At 39.7% G+C, this 17,850-nt stretch overlaps 1 protein-coding gene across 2 annotated transcripts in view; it reads right to left on the bottom strand.

The window, feature by feature from the left end:
- Positions 1 to 17,850, bottom strand: part of ME1 (malic enzyme 1) — a 252,142-nt gene that overhangs the window by 5,138 nt on the left and 229,154 nt on the right. For both annotated transcript variants that reach the window (XM_043438919.1, XM_043438918.1), the window contains 4 exons: positions 12,637 to 12,742; positions 10,818 to 10,960; positions 7,408 to 7,581; positions 1,056 to 1,154 (listed from right to left, as the gene is read on the bottom strand). In XM_043438919.1, the coding sequence (XP_043294854.1) occupies positions 1,056 to 1,154; positions 7,408 to 7,581; positions 10,818 to 10,960; positions 12,637 to 12,742 (522 nt within the window). The remainder of the gene's footprint in view (positions 1 to 1,055; positions 1,155 to 7,407; positions 7,582 to 10,817; positions 10,961 to 12,636; positions 12,743 to 17,850) is intronic.

Consider the following 17,850-nt stretch of genomic DNA (forward strand, 5'->3'; position numbering starts at 1 on the left):
CTAAACCATCTATAACCCCCGAGATATCCCCACACCAAAGAGTTACCCAGTGCACAAAGAGTCACGTGCACAGGGCTGAGGTTGAGAAATTCTAGTTTCAACATATGACTACTATTGTGGGCTGAAGTATGCTACCCCAAAATGTTGATGCCTTAACCTCCAGTACCTCAGAGTGGGACTGTATTTGGAGACAGGGCCTTTAGAGAGAAAATTAAGTTAAAATGAGACTGTTTGGGTGAGCCCTAACCGAAGCTGACTGGTCTTCTTATAAAAACGGAACACACAGAAAGACCCCAAGGATGGGCGCACCCAGAAGAAGGGCCACAGAGGACCCAGGGAGAGGGTGGTCATCAGCAAGCCAAGGAGAGGCGTCCAAAGAAACTGGACCTGCCAACCCCTTTCATCTTAGGTTTCCGGCCTCCAGAACTGTGAGAAAGTAAATTTCTGTTATTTGAGTCACCCGGCTGGTGGCAGTTTATTATGGCAGCCCTAGCAGATGAACACCACCAGCCTACACAAAAGTCCCTTTCTCCCTCATCTTAGTTACCGAATACGAAGGTTCTTCTTGACTAGCTCCTTGAAGACCTCCACAGTTTGGAGTTCTCTGTTCTCACTGTTTTGCTTCCTGCCCAATTTAATCAACTGTGATTTGTAAGATGTCACATATCACAGAGACCTGGGTGGTTAAAGGCCTAAATGTCACTCTATCATATCTGCAATATTGTGGGGACTATCACAGTGTTATATGGAAAATACCAAACAAAAAAGGGTGAACTTGGGGAAGCTTAGCTGAAATGAAAGCCTGATGAATTACTTCAATTCTGGGAGAGAAAAAGAAGGGTAGGGGAATTAAAGATTCAACTCATGCCGAAGGATCAAATACAGTTCCTATGCTCTGTCAGGGCACCATGCCTCATTTCTCTGACTTCTGACAGAAGAAGTGGACACAGATATTTCAAGGAAGTGCATTTCTACTACCGTTTTACTGTCTAAATATGCACACTTAGCCATAGAAGGAAGGAAAAACAATGAGGCTTGAACCACAGTTGTTTTACCTTTTCTGCGATTTTCAGAGAAACATCTCTAATGGTGTCCAAAGGAGGATAAAGCCGGCCCTCTTCCAAGTGTTTATCTGATACTTGCTGAGCTATGACCTTAAAAAAAAAGACAAAAAAATACTTCATATCATACCACGTGGTAGTTGTGAGGAAAATGGTGAATATTGTTACAGATAAAAGCAGATCACATGAATGCCATCGGCACTTGCATCTCTCCCATTCTCAATGGAAAATGGAGCTCAGAGAGGCTTAGAGACTGGTGTGTGAGTGTGAGTGTGTTTGGAGACGGGTGGGAGAAGACAATTAGTGAAAAAGATGGTGATGAGCATCTGGGTTTCCTCTTAACTCGGTTCTCTTTTACTGTACCATGAAATGCTGGCAGTTTTCTGACCCGACGCACTAGAGCACCGGGGAAGTGGGGTGAAGAATTCAGAGGGAGATGAGGGAAGTGATAGGAAAGGACCTGAAAGCAGAGGGGGAGAGGCTGGTCAGGCCTCACTCCCAGCCCACATATTTTTACACGGGAGGAAGACTAAGAGACTGAGAAAGCTATTTCTGAGTCACACTGCAAAGCAGGATATTAATTTTACACAGATTTTGGATCATGTGACTCATCTAACCAGCTTCAGCATGGGCTGTCCCCAAACACTCCCTATTTCTAAAGGAAACAGTGTAGACATAAAAATGTGCTACAAGGGTAGATATTTTACGTTAAATGTTCTTATCACAGACACACACACATAATAAGGAAGGTGGGAAAAACTTCTGGAGGTAACATATTTGTTTATGGTATGGATTGTGGTGATGGCTTCAAAGGTGTATACTTATCTCTAAACTCAAGTTGTAAGATGTGTGGCTTTTTGTCAATCATACCTCAATAAAATAGCTTAAAAATGAGACAAACTGACATCACGAGCTTCTTGATGTGAGGCACTGAGAAGGACATGATTATTGGGCCAACTAAACCAAACCCTATAACCACATAACTTCAGTTAAATCATGAGAACACTGCAAGAAACAACTGGCCTGTACTCTTCAAAATGCCACTGCCAGAAAAGAAATAGAAAGGCCAAAATGTTCTTGCACATGAAAAGAGTACTCTGCAAGTTATAGAGGTCTTTTATAAATAACTGACAAAATTTTAATTTAGATTATACATTAGATAGTACTATATGAATATTAAAATTAGCTGGGTTTTCAGTTCTCCAGTGACTTACATGAATCAAAGTCTGCTCCAGGTGCTGCTGTCAGGGCATCCCCTCTGCAGTCCTCTGGGCAGACATCAGAGAGGGTGGGGAAGGTGATTTAGGAGGAGGGGTGTGAGGGCAGGAGGACCAGGTCTGCCTCCCAGACGTGAACTGGAGAGAGGAGGCTGTTCCAGGCTGCCGCACAGCCTAATTGGGAGTCTGTATCGCTGACCCCGAACACTCTAAGTCCAAGAGACTGTCCAGAGGACCAAGAGAGACAAAAATCTCTTTGTGATATAAAAATGTGCAGGAATAGCCTTTGGGATTGGTGCCAAACTGTGGGATTTCTAGCTCATAAGAGAGCCAACTAGCAGTTTGACAATAATCCTAACAGTTACTAGATCTGCAGTGGCCAAACAAAATATTCACCTAAATCTCTTACATGTTACTTTTGTTAATAAGAGCATTCTTCTTTTTGTGCACTCTAGAGGCTGTGGAAAATTCTTAAAGAGATGGGAACACCACCTGGCCTGCTTCCTGAGAAACCTGTATGCAGGTCAAGAAGCAACAGTTAGAACCGGACATGGAACAACAGACTGGTTCAAAACTGGGAAAGGAGTACGTCAAGGCTATATATGGTCACCCTGCTTACTTAACTTATATGCAGAGTACATCATGAGAAATGCCAGGCTGGATGAATCACAAGCTGGAATCAAGATTGCTGAGAGAAATATCAATAACCTCACATATGCAGATGATATCACTCTAAAGGCAGAAAGTAAAGAACTAAAGGGCTGCTTGATGAGGGTGAAAGAGAAGAGTGAAAAAGCTGACTTAAAACTCAATATTCAGAAAGCCAAGATCATGGTATCTGTTCCCATCCATGGCAAACAGATGGGGAAAAAATGGAAACAGTGACAGACTTTACTTTCCTGGGCTCCAAAATCACTGCAGACAATGACTACAGCCATGAAATTAAAAGACGCTTGCTCCTTGGAAGAAAATCTATGACAAACCTAGACAGTGCATTCAAAGCAGAGACATTACTTTACAGACAAAGAGCCATTTAGTCAAAGCTATAGTTTTTCCAGTAGTCATTTACGGATGTGAGGCTTGGATCACAAGGAAGGCTGAGCACCAAAGAACTGATGCTTTTGAACCATGGTGCTGGAGGAGACTCTTGAGAATCCCTTGCACAGCAAGGAAATCAAAACAGTCAATCCTAAAGGAAATCAGCCCTGAATATTCATTGGAAGGGCTGATGCTGAAGCTGAAGCTCCAATTCTTTGGCCACCTGATACGAAGAACCAACTCATTGGAAAAGACCCTGACACTGGGAAAGATTGAAGGCAAGAGGAGAAGGGGACAACAGAGGATAAGATGGTTGGATGGCATCACTGACTCAATGGACATGAGTTTGGGCAAGCTTCGGGAGATGGTGAAAGGACAGGGAAGCCTGGCATGCTGCAGTCCATGGGGTCGCAAAGAGTCAGACACGACTGAGCCACTGAACAACAAAAGGCGTGTCTGTGGTATTGTATTCTTACTGATAAAAACTGTTGACTAGTTCTATATAATTCAGTAAGTATTTAGTAAGTTTCTGCTATGTGTTTTAGCATGGTGTTAGATGTTACTGGTCTTCTGAAAGAGGTATATGGGAGACCTTCTGTTTGTATAGAAAATCACATACGATTTAATTATAAGGCAAGACTTGACTATTTGATATGTGAAACTCTTGAAAGCATAATACAACTAGGAATCAAATGAAATATCAACGTGTTTGCTAAAAACAGTCATGGCTAAGAAGAAAGATAAAAATAATTCAGAGCAGTCACAGAGAGAGCCAAGAATGAGGTAGGACTTAAGCCATGACCTTAAGATAGGCTTAGACCAGTGGAGAAGGAATCATTTCAGGGCAAGACCATACACAGGGCAGTCCATGGCTGTTCCTAGGCGTGGTATATTTCAAGGCTTTGGGATTAGGGAGGATAAAAAGAAGGTCAGTCTTCCAAGCTTTGGAGCCTGCTTACAAAGTGGGTGTCACAAACAGAAATGCGGAGAGTGAGGGTGAGGGGAGATGAGAAAGGTGGTTTTTCACATCTGTATTTAAGGAAACAGCAGGGCATTTTGGTGGAAATACCCAGTGGTTCACAGGAGATGTGGTAAAAGATAAGAACAGAGATACACACTCTTGGCCCCTTTCAGGATGACGACAATGGAAACGAGAGAAAGAGTGAGATCTCTGAAAGCAGAAATTAAAAGAGAAAAATGAGAACAAAAGACAATGAATTTGGGGAAGAAGCTTAGTCGATAGGTAACTACTGGATAGCACAGGGAATGCTCTGTGGTAAACTGAAAGGGAAGGAAATCCAAAAAAGAGAGGATCCATGTATACATGTGGCTGATTCACTTTGCTGTCCAGCAGAAATTAATACAACATTGTAAAGCAACTGTCCTCTAATAAAATTTTTTTAAAGGGACTTGAAAGGGACACAAAGAAAGCACTGATGTGGCATAAAAAACAGAAATATTACGTGATGCCTAAGGAGAAAGTGATGAAAAGGCTAAAAGATTCAGGCCGAGCGATCACTGGCTAGAAATTTGTCACTAGAGGGTGCTGGAGTTATTTAGGAAAGAAATCACTGGCAACCATGAAAGATCATCTTTCTTCTTCTGATGTGTCTGCTAGAAAAGACAATGACTACATTTCCCTTAATGTAAGAAAAACTTTGAAAGCTCTCAGTAAGTAGACATCTACTTATGTTTAAGACGACTTTTTGAGTCAGAGAAGCTCTGAAACCCTAGCCATCGTGCAGTGAAGAAAAAGAAGCCGAGCACAAGGGCTGACAGACATCTGTTCTCACGGAATGACAAGTGTGAAACCCTGGGATTAGGCTGCTTGAGACCACGCCAATAACATAAACATCTTTCACAGTGGAGAGACAAGCCTGTGCGTGTGATGAAATCATGTGAACATTAATCAGTTTGGATGTGGTTCGGTTCAATTAACATGTTGTGCAGTGGGTTAATTTTAAGAGAAGAAACTCGCTTTAATTTCTCCTTCATGAATTGCATCCTCCTCAAAAGTATCAACGAGATGAACACTCTGATTATCACCAGCTCACAATTTCACAAATGAAGGTCCAACCACTGTGTCATCCTCCCGAAGCTTGGGAGAGAAGCAAACTGATGGGAGCCTGAGGTTCCCATTATCTCTTGTGCCACGAGTAATAAATTCCTCTTTTTCTGACCTAGGAGTTCTGTGTCCTTTGCCGGCATCTGTGAATCTGTGGCAGGCTGACCTGCTAGCCTGCAAGTAAGGTTAAATTTTTGGCTTCCCTGGTAGCTCAGAGGTAAAGAATCAACCTGCCAATGCAGGAGACGCAGGTTTGATCCCTGGGTCGGGAAGATCCCTTGGAGAAGGAAATGGCAACCCACTCCAAAATTCTTGCCTGGGAAATCCCATGCACAGAGGAGCCTGGCAGGCTACAGTCCATGGGGTTGCAAAAGAGTCAGACACGACTTAGCGACTAAGTAACAAAGATGAAATTTCAGATTCTTCAGAGTGCCAAACAGTAGTGTAACATAGCGCCCTTACTGGGTCTGCTGTGTGGTGTTTGTGAATCTTTCCTGAAGGCCCACAGAAGAGCCTGCTTCTGTCCTTTTAATGATTTTACAAACACCAAACTCTCTATTTTAATTTCTTCTTAGCTGAAATACCAGAGTGGTTGCTGTATTCTGCACTGAACCCTGAATGATAAACATTTCTTCACTATACCAAATCAGACTTTCATTTCAAATCATCAAAATGTCATCATTTAGGAAGGTTCTCCATAGAGAAAAATATTTACCACTTATTTCATCATTTGGAAACAAATTTTAATTGTCTCATTACTGTCACAGAACTTGATCAAAATTTGCAGATTGTTTTTTTAAGTTCCTTCTCTTGAACTCTGTTAATGGGAATGCAAACTGGTACAGCCACTGTGGAAAATAGTATGGAGGTTTCTCAAACTAAGAGTAGAACTACCATATGACCCAGAAATTCCACTTTAGAGTGTGTGTGTATATATATATCCAGACAAAACTATAATTTGAAAAAAATACACATGCCCCTATGTTCAGAGCAGCATTATTTAAACTGCCATGATTTGGATGCAACATAAGTGTCCATCAAGATGAATGGATAAAGAAGATGTGGTATATACATATAATGGAATACTGCTGCTAAGTCGCTTCAGTCATGTCCGATTCTGTGAGATCCCATAGACAGCAGCCCACCAGACTCCCCTGTCCCTGGGATTCTCCAGGCAAGAATACCGGAGTGGGTTGCCATTTCCTTCTCCAATGCATGAAAGTGAAAAGTGAAAGTGAAGTCACTCAGTCGTGTCCGACTCTTAGCGACCTCATGGACTGCAGCCTACCAGGCTCCTCCGTCCAAGGGATTTTCCAGGCAAGAGTACTGGAGTGGGGTGCCATTGCCTTCTCTGAATGGAATACTACTTAGCCATAAAAAAGAGTGAAAATTTGCCATCTGCAGCAACAGAGATAGACTTGAAGGACATTATGCCATGTGAAATAAGTCAGGCAGAGAAAGATAAATGTTGTATGATGTCACTTGTATGTGGAACTTAAAAAATGCAACAAAATACTGAATATGACAAAGAAGCAGCAGACTCATGGATGTAGACAACAAACCAGTGGTTACCAGTGGGGAGAGGGAAGGGGGAGTGGCAAAACAGAGGCAGAGGATTAAGAGGCACAAACTATTGTGCATAAAACAAGCTACAAGCACATATTGTACAGCACGGGAATACAGCCAATATTTTATAATAGGCACAGATGGAGTATAACTGTTGAAAATTGTGGATCACTATGTTGTACACCTGTAATTTATATAATATTGTACACAACTTATAAAAGGTCCCTTTTAAGGGGTCAGAACACAGTCTTTCTGCTGGCTACAGAAGAACAATGCTTGCAAGTGACTCAATGTGAACTTACAATCCACCCCTGACTCCCCTCGGGGGAAAGATTTGATCCTCGGACTTTACACCGTCTAGGGAGTGAGCTGAAATACTAAATAAATAAAACACAAATGGCCTACAGCAGGCTGATTTGAGATTTCACAGCCTTGACAAACAGACAGTATTTTACAATACCTCAGCAGTGGTGAGAAAAATCTTATCCGTGATATGCCTCAGTCCACACGCCACGACACCAAGAGCAACTCCAGGGAACACGTAGGAATTGTTGCCTTGGCCAGGATAAAGAGTCTTCCCACTTGGAAGGGTAACAGGATCAAAAGGACTGCCGCTGGCAAAAATGGCGCGACCCTGCAACACAGACACCCAACTGTGAAAAGAAGCAGGTGTCTCAGACAGATGGATCCTAAGAGAACAGTTCAACTATTTAGTGTTTACAAAGAGGTCTAATTTTTCATTGACTCCCTAGTAAGTGTGAATGAGCAAGCTCTCATGATGTTGGCAATAAGTTCTGCAGTGGGTGCTTATTTCTTTTCTCTATCTTCCTCTCTACTCCTAGGAGAAGCATATAAAGTGCAGACTACCCAAGTACAGACCCCAAGACCACCACCTGTTTTTGGGGTGGTCCAACACACAGGGCCATCAACCAACTCTAGCCTAGAGGCTTCCACTTATAGGCTTCTGAAGACAAAAGTGATGGTTTCAGGGTTTGAGTCTTAGAAAGGCTGACATTGGAGGTTAGAGTTTAGGGGTCAACACGCTTCCATGTCATCATTGGGACAAATTTTATATATTGTAAAGAATTATCTGGAAAGTCACAGAGGAAAAAAATTCACTAGCACAAGTGGGAATAGCAAATAAGAATAAATTATCAATAATTATAAAAAACTGTCTTTATATTTTTTTCCCCTAGTCTTAATATTGGGTTGGCCAAAAAGTTCATATGGAAAAACTCAAACGGACTTTTTGACCAATCCAATATTTTTTCATGTTTTTGAGGAACCTCGTATTTACAAGTTTTAAGACTTGTAAATAAAAAAGACTTGTGAAAAAAAAAAAGACTCAGGGCCTGTCAGGGGCTAGATTCCAGACTTCCAGTCAAAGCGAGGGGGCATCTGTGTGATCTGGGAGGCGATATAGGTGAAACTACTCAGTCCTCAAAAACAGAATAGGAAACCCTCAACAAATAAAGCATCACAGTCTAAGAAATGCCCTTGAAAAGCATAAACAGCACTAAATCCCCAAAGTACAGCTTAAAAGGAAATAGACTGAATTATAAATTTCATCCCTCTTACACCTAGAGTCTAAAACCATTATGATATTATATTAACTTGCTCAGATGGTAAAGTGTCTGCCTACAATGAGGGAGACTCAGGTTCAATCCCTGGGTCAGGAAGATCTCCTGGAGAAGGAAATGGCACCCACTCCAGTGTTCTTGCCTGGAAAATCCCATGGATGGAGGAGCCTGGTAGGCTCCATGGGGTCGCAAAGAGTTGGACATGACTCAGCAAATTCACTTCACTTCACTTCATCTTTTCTGTAAAGGTAAAGTATAATACAAGTCAACCTTATTTGGGATATAAAAAGAGGAAAACAGATGAGGAAAAACATAGAAATTCTCATCCAGGTGTTTATCAGACACTTGTCATATTTTTCACAAAAGTAGGTTTTGTTTTTAGACAAGTCTGATACCTTCAGTTCTCATTAGGAGATAAAATGTTCTATTATAAGCAAATCTCTAATGTAACTAAATTACCATTTACATACATAATTGATATATATCCTTGAGAATTATATTTGAAAAAGAGACCTGCAATATTATATACACACCTGTTTATTGCTCTCCTGTCCTTCCCTCTTTCTCCTGCTTATCACTCTACAATCATTGTATTTTATGGATATGATGTATTTAATACAATATAATCATTATATTACACTAAATGTGTGTGTGTACTCAGTCATGTCCAATTCTTTGTGATGCTATGGACTGTAGCCCACCAGGCTCCTCTGTCCATGGGATTCTCCAGGCAAGAACACTGGAGTGGGTTCCCATTTCCTTCTCCAGGGGATTTTCCCGACTCAGGAATCGAATCCGACTCTCCTGCATTACACGTGGATTCTTTGCCACTGAGCCACCTGGGAAACCCATGGTACTAAATAAATAATGGCTAAATATTCTCATCGATACAGACTGTCAATATGGAGAAGGAAACCTCTCCATACCATTTTGGTATAATTATCATTTTTCAGCTTTCAAGAATCTTTTTGTATTTTGTATTTTTAACCTTTCCTAGTAACTTTTCACCTGTGCCTGCACCAGTAGAGAGACACACCCAGCAACAGGTAGCCCGTTTCTCATTCTGTCATCCTTTGGCTGAACCAGTGTTTTCAGCTTCAAAATGACTTTTAATTTTATGTATAGCAACAAAGAGCATTAGACAAAATCATAAGAGTTTAGGTCATTTATATCAGACACATTCAAACTTAAAAACACAACTATATAAATTTGGCTAATTTTGTTTACATCTACTATCATTGAATCTATCAACTTTTGAGGCCTACTGAAATATGCCAAAACAAAATAAATACTTAAGCACTTATTTATTACATGCCTATTATGTGTAATGCACCATGCTAAGATTTTGTTATTGGGTTTTTTTTTTTTCTTTAAGGATTTGAGGACTGAGTTATATGAAGCAAATTCCCTAATCTAGAGATGGGATAAAAATTTATTTAGGGCACTAATGCCATTCCAAAGAAGAGAAATGAACAATGGAGTAGGTCCTCTGCAAAATTTCATAAATTCTAGTAATAAGCATTTAAGGATACAATATTAAAGAAGTAAGGCCATCCAGGTTTATTTATGCATTGAGTTTGATTTATGCAGAGTGTTATAGCTCTGTCTTGCTTATCTTTTCTAGTTCATTTTACATTTATTTCCAAATAAAAGTGTTAGATATGTGTGACTCAACCTCTATTTTGTTGCAATGACATTTTCAAGTCTTTGAAGGGGAAAAGGAGCTCTTGGCAACATACTGGTCAAGTACATATTAATAAACACAGAGTATGAAAGTCACATGTTTTGGAAATAGTTATGTATTGAAGCTTTAAGGATGCCTATACCAACCTGGCTGGATGTCAAAATAACTGCCCAAATGCTCCACCCACAGCATCAAAATCCAAACCCAGGAGCAGTCAGCAAAGTAAAAATAAGGCTGAGGTTTTATACTGTATGCTTCAGTGTTTAGGAATAGCTAGTTAAAAGTTATTTTAATAAGCATCTAAGATCAAGCTTTTTCCTCTTTAACGTCTATGTTCAGATCTTAGATACTTCCAAAGCACTTAAGGAAAATTATCAATAAAACATTACAAAGTTTATTCGGTTTATTGAAGAACAGGATTTATATGACATTCTAAAAAAAGATATGGTTCTTATCCTTCCCGACCTGTTCACTTCTCCTTCACTCTTGGTCGTAAAATGTTTAAAGGTTAACTGGCAGGCACCTTAGATACCCTGGGCTTCCCTAAAAGAATTACAATTCAACTATGAAAATGTCAGTTATGTTTTTTTGTATTTTTTGCTTTACCTTGGTCAGTTTATAGCACTGCTCTGCAGTACATTCCGCTTTACTAGTTGGATTACTCAAGGCAAAAATAATAGGCCGTTCATTGAAGGCTGCCATGTCTTTGATAATTTGTTCTGAGAACGCACCACCAATCGCAGCAACTCCTAACACAGAAACAAGAAACCAGTGAACAGGACCATCATTGGTTATTTAATCCAATGCCCCCCCCCCTCCCACAAACAATGAGACACGTCAGGTCATTATGTAATATACCCTAAGCAAAATATAGAATATTTGTATAAAAATGGACAAAAAGAGATGTCAGTTAATGCCAATAGCCTTTAAGGTTATACATCTACGGGTATCTATGAAAAAAAAAAAAAAACAGTTTTAATATTTGGCTCATGAGTAGATTTAATGACCAATCACTAGGAATTCTGATAACAGGCATTTTTATTGAAAAATAAATGTATCTAATATATATTATCTCTCTGTAAACAATTTTAGAAGTTTATTTCAGTGTCTGAGGCTACCAAGTAATCATGTTTTATAATGCAGAGCTAACACTTAAGTCAATCATCCCATTCAATGACAGAACTGAAGTATGACTCATTGAAAGAATTTGAATAGATGAATAAAGCAATTACCATCATGCAAATTTTAAACAGTAAGATTCCTGATAGAACACATTTTATAAAAAAACAACAATGAAGGTTTACTACAGTTCCTGTCATGGAGTAAATACTTGTTTTTATTAGGGTTCTTATCCTTATTCTCAATATCGTCATCTGTTGCACAGGAGCTTCAAGAAATGGAATGTAAGACCAAGTAAGGGCTAGCGTTATATACAAACAAAATAAAGGATATAAAGCTTCAAAACTTTGAGATTTTTTTCCAACCACATCAAATTCGTCCACATTAAATATCTTTCTGTGCGCATGCAGTATAGAAGCGACTGTGTTGTCTGCTATGGGGACTATATAAAGACACGTGAAATTACAGTCCCTGTTTTCAGTCTTTCTTAACCTTGGCCCCATGAGCATTCTGGGCTGGACAATTCCTTGTTGGGGGCAGGGGTGCTTTCCTGGGCGCTGGAGGAGGTGGAACAGCATCCCTTCATTTCTACCCAATAATGTCAGCAGCCCCTGACCTTCTCCCTCCAGCTGGGACAACAAAAATGTCTCCAGACATTGCCAAATGTTTCTTAATAGGGCAAAATCGCCTCTATTCAAGAGCCACTGTCTATTTGGAATAATTGGTCTGGCAAAGTGCTGGATGCGCCAGGTATTGACAGGTTGACAGAATTAGCAGAGGGAACCACCCCCCTCAGCTGGCATCATCTGTAACATTAAGAAGGCGGCACTGAATTTACAAATCTAGGCATCTAGGGGGCACTGCTGCTTCAGGGAATAGGTAACTTTGTTTGTGGAATTCCAAAGATCAGGATTTCAAAAAGCTAAAGAATGTCTCAAAGATTAGCAGCAAGAGGACTTCCATGGTGGTACAGTGGACAGGAATCCCGCCTGCCAGTGCAGGGGTCATGGGTTCGATCCCTGGTCTGGGAGGAGCCCACAAAGCCGTGTGGCAACTAAGCCCGCGGACCACAGCTACTGAAGGACCACACGGCCTCCAGCCCGCGCTCCTCCGAGAGAAGCCCACGCACTGCAACAGGAGTGGCAACCGCTGCTCGAGACAGCCTCACGCAGCAACAAAGACCCAGTGCGGCCAAAAATAAGATAAGTCAATCAATAATTTTTAAAAAATTAACCGTAAGGAAACAAATCAGGCCCACGTGGGGTGGGGATAGGGTTTACAGGACAGGGAAGAAGCCAAAGCTCACCAATGAGGGCAGTGGGTTTTATATCTTGAACGATGGCTTCGAGGTTCTTCATTTCTTTATGTTCATGGGCAAATTCCTCTTTCTCTTGTGTTAAGGCAGCACGTCCCTAAGTAGAGCAAATAAGAAGAAATGATAAATCTGCCAAGTGTATGAGAGTCAAGAAAGTTTCAGAGTATTACACATATCAGCAGAATTTATACTTAATAGGTTTATGTAGTATGCCTTCCAGCTGTTCTTAAAAGTCTCCTCTCCAATTATCAGAGAATTATTTCATTGACTCTTGCCACAAAGATTTATATTTCAGACAATGCTCCAGGCAATGAGGGTATGACAGTGAACAAAATAAAGTCTTATCCTTATTTAACTATTATTTAATATTTAAAATCCTAACTCTACAGACACTTGCAAGAAATGAGAGTTAACAAATGGCAACGCAAAATATCATTTAAAGATATTGTTTATTAGATATGATTTGTGTTGACAAAGCAGTGTCTTAGAGTGCAGAGTGGCCTTTAGTGGTTGCATGAATCCTTTATGGACCACTCACTAAGAATGGAACTTGATGCCATATTTATGTAATACTTTGATGTTCTGAATAAGCACTAGCTTCATGTGCTTTTATTTTGTAATGTTTTGATCATAGTTGTACCATGTATTATCTAAGAAACATCTAATTATAATATCCCAGCTATAAAAAGGAACTTAGGATGGGGGTAGGGAATGTTATCTAAAAATCTGCTTCCTTCATATTTTTCCCTGCTCTTTCAGTATTGTATCTTTCCACATAATTAGTAGATCTGAAGATGAAATTCTCATCTACACTTCTATGACCAGGAGTAATATCTGCTCAAATTAGAATTCTCTTCATTTACCTATTATTCATTTTCCTTACTTCAGTGAAAGAGTTAGTCACTCATCATGTCAGACTCTTTGTGACTCCGTGGACTGTAACCCACCAGGATCCTCTGTCCTTGAAATTCTCCAGGCAAGAATGCTGGAGTGAGTAGCTGTTCCCTTCTCCAGGGGATCTTCCCAGCCCAGGGATTGAACCCTGGTCTCCTGCATTGCAGGCAGATTCTTCACTGTCTGAGCCACCAGGGAAGCTTTCATCAAAGAATGAGTGATGAAATAGTTTTTTGTTCACAAGAAGAAACAGTTAAATTAAGTGTGCTACTTATTAAAATTTGACTTTTAAATTGTAAAAACAATAGGTGGCACTAGTGGTAAAGAACCCATCTGCCAAGGCAGGAGACCTAAGAGACGTGGGTTCAACCCCTGGGTTGGGAATATCCCTCGGAAGAGGGCATGGCAATCCACTCCAATATTCTTGCCTGGAGAATCCAATGGACATTGGAGCCTGGCGGGGTACAGTCCACAGGGTTGCACAGAGTCTGACACTACTGACGTGACCTGGTACAGACGCACTTATTAAACTTTACTTTTAAATTATAATAATACTCTACCTATGAATTTTGAAGATTTTGACTACATAATAAATCAGTGCCTAAATTTATATGGTACTTTATAGCTTATAAGTTATCTTCACATATTTCATTTGATCCTCTCAACAATTTGAAAAGTAGGGCAAATATAATTGGGTTTTTGCATGAAGAAACAAAGGTTCCAAGACAGTGAGGCAGGTGCTAAAACTCAGTCCTTCCAATAATACAACACAGTCCAGTCCTGGAGAAAACACTTTACAAATGGTATATGTCAGATTGTATGCAGATTGTTACTCCTGGTTCAATATTTGTGCTTTAAAAGGCTATTATCAACGTACATAGGAAAAAAATCTGAGAAAGAACAGCTATGTGTATACGTATAACTGAATCACCGCTATACACCAGAAACTAACGCAACATTGTATTGTGTTAGTTGAGCTAGTTAGTATAAATCAAACTTCAGTCTGGTGCTTACTTCTTCAAAGGTTTAGAGATTTGCTTTTCAGGATACCTATTGTCAGAACCTCTGTTAGGTTCTCTAACAGAGAAAAAAAATCTCAGGATAACTATTCACCTACTCCAAAACAACCGTAGTCATCTCAACCCGGTGTTACGTAATCTTGAGGGCTGCTGATAATAAGAGTATCTCTTAGAGAAGACTGAATGAATCTCAGGGTTTTGCCTCTTGGCCTGTTGGTTTCCACCTAACAGAGTTTAAGTATTACGCAAATACATTCCATCAAAGGAATAACCAAAGAGGAATATGGTCAAAGGAATTACCATATGTCCTAGATCTTTCCTTCCATGTTATATTTCTGCATTCTAGTATCACCTTTTATTCTTTAGTAACAGTAAAATATGATAATTAATCTTTTTCTGTGATTACTTTGGAAAAGAAAGCAGAACCCCCACCAAAAGGATTGTGAGGAAAAGGAGATGTTTTAAGATGTTATAAGATGTTCAGGATTATTAACAGAATAGGAAGTACTAAAAATAGTTTTTAAAGGAGAATGTGTCCCTGATTTTGTTTATTCTAAAAAATGCTTGCACTCACAAAACAATAAGATTCCACACAATCCATGGTAAAACACCATGGCCCGCAGAGAGAAATGTAAGAATGAGGAGGCCACAGAGAGGGCTTACTGAAGCTTCTGAGTCAGGAAACAACCCCTTCTTGACCATTTAGCTGCTGACAAACATGTCAATGAGAACATATCCAAACTGCTTCTGGTATACAGTTTTAAATAAACTTTCATATGATCGCATAAAAATGAAAACCTATTCGTTTTCATAAAGAAAGCTGAGTGCCAAAGAATTGATGCCTTTGAACTGTGGTGTTGGAGAAGACTCTTGAGAGTCCCTTGGACTGTAAGGAGACCAAACCAATCAATCTTAAAGGAAATCAATCCTGAATATTCACTGGAAGGACTGATGCTGAAGCTGAAACTCCAATACTTTGGCCACCTGATGTGAAGAGCTGACTCATTGGAAAAGATCCTGAAACTGGGAAAGATTGAAGGCAGGAGAAGGGGACAACAGAGGATGAGATGGTTGAATGGCATCACCGACTCAGTAGACATGAGTTTGAGCAAGCTCTGGGAAAAGGTGAAGGACAGGGAAGCCTGGTGTGCTGCAGACCATGGAGCTGAAGAGAGTCAGACACGACTGAGTGACTGAACAGCAATTCATTTTCATTATATTACCAAGCCAAGAAGTAGCCTTCTACACAAAAAAATAAAAGCAACACGAGAGTAAAAGTCTTAGAGATGATATTATGGGCAGCATAAAAACTAAATTCAACCTCGTATAATATGAATGGTACCACTGCTACAAGTAAGCTATAAATAAAAGAAGAGGGTCTAGTCTGTTATATTGAATGTGGACCTACAAATCCATAATATGAAATGAATTTAAAAGATGTTGAATAATCTGAGTGAGACACACAATCCCCATTTTTTAGTTCAGTAATTCAAAATATTTTCCTCGGCACACTGTCCCAGATTATCCCAAAGAGAACATTAAAAATGCTTTAAATGTATTTCACAACATTGTTCTCACAGCTATTAATTGTGGTCAAAATAAACTGATATAAATTGTGATAAATTTTTGGCTTAGGGACATGAATAAATAACTAGTAGCAGAGTCCATTCTAACAGCTAAGAGCAAATATATTTATGTTACTTCTGAAAGCTCTAATATAATACAAAAAAATAAAGAAAAGCACCCCAGAAAATGCCATCTACAAATGCTGGAGATAGAACACGGGACTCAGGCTCAGGGTGGTGGTGTCCTCCTTAGGTCCTTCCATTCACTCATGACCTTGGGCAAGGCCTTTGGTACTTCCATGGATGCTGGTTTCTCTATCTAGAAAATGGTTTGGTTTGGTGATGATAACAGTGTAATGAAAGTGAACCTGATCTGGGCTTTACAAAGCCAACTGAGTGCCAGACACACCTGAGGAAAATTAGATTCATGAGCCCTGCTGCCAGATATTTTAATTCAAGTCCAGGATGAGGCCCTGGCATCTGTGTGTATTTTTTTTTCAAACTTCTCAGATGATTTGAGTGATTAGCCAGTTTTGAGCATCACTGCACTAAAGGGTTTATCAGATGTCTACCAGAAGCATTTTTTTAAAAGATATTAATATGTGATCTGTTTTCAAAAAAGTAGAAAATGGTGAGTTCTAATGAAGGAATGCTACAAAATAACATAAAAGCACAGATTTCTAATATTGCTCTTTTGGATATTTCATGAGATACCATGAAAAGTATTTAATAAGGCTTAAACCCCCTAAGTTTCCTGGAATGAGAAACAAATCATAAAGAAGATTGATAAACATTATAGGAAAAGATGTATGCTTATGCTTTTATCATGAACATCTTACTTTATTAATCATAGTAACAGCACTGGCAGCTCCGGGCCACTAAAGCCAGAACTTGGCCAGAAGACATCTGTCTAGCAAGAAACATAAATTACCTACAGACTACAGACGTAACCTACAGACGTAACCTACAGACGTAATTCTTAGTGGGGACTTAGGAATGCAGAGGCAACACTGAAAGGAGGCCAGGAATCATGCATACCAGCATCACCAGAGGGCTCAACTTGCCAAGAACAGAAAAATCAAAAGACAAAAAATAAAGGTCTCCCAAGTATTTTCTATACAGTTTTCAAAGTTGATGTGCTGATCTGGTTTAGATTAAAAAACTATTGGAATGTGACCTTCTCTGGATCTGTAATATTCAGGCAAATGTCTTTACCTTTGGACTTCTGTTTTCTGTACTAATGGCTCACTCTTCTCCTCTTTTCAAAATGCAATTTGGAATACACCTTCTTTACGCCAAATACTTCAGCTGGAGGTAGATATAGATTTTTTTTCTGTTCAGCCTCCCTTTTCAGGAACCCTTGCTGAAATGCTTTTTGCCTGCATTTGCCACTGTTTATCTCAAGTGCCCCAAATTCTATGGTGTTTCTTTTTTTTAGGAGTCTCTACTTATACCAAATGTACTATAAATATGTGAGAATTTCCTTCAAATATTATTATTTCTTTGGTCTCCACCCACCCTCCTTGTTTTGTGCTGAATCTTAGTAAAGAAGATATAACCAGACTGAACAACTATCTTTTTCAAAAGCATCTATGTGCTGGTGGGGCTTGGGGGAGGAAGGTAGCAAACACTGTCAAGATTTTGAGTTAGCATATCATTTCCCAGTAGGTATAAAGTTAATTGTACACTGCCACTGATAAATATGTATTCCTTCCTATGCACAGGTA

The sequence above is a fragment of the Cervus canadensis genome, chromosome 20, assembly GCF_019320065.1.
Source record: "Cervus canadensis isolate Bull #8, Minnesota chromosome 20, ASM1932006v1, whole genome shotgun sequence".
Classification (NCBI taxonomy): Eukaryota; Metazoa; Chordata; class Mammalia; order Artiodactyla; family Cervidae; genus Cervus; species Cervus canadensis.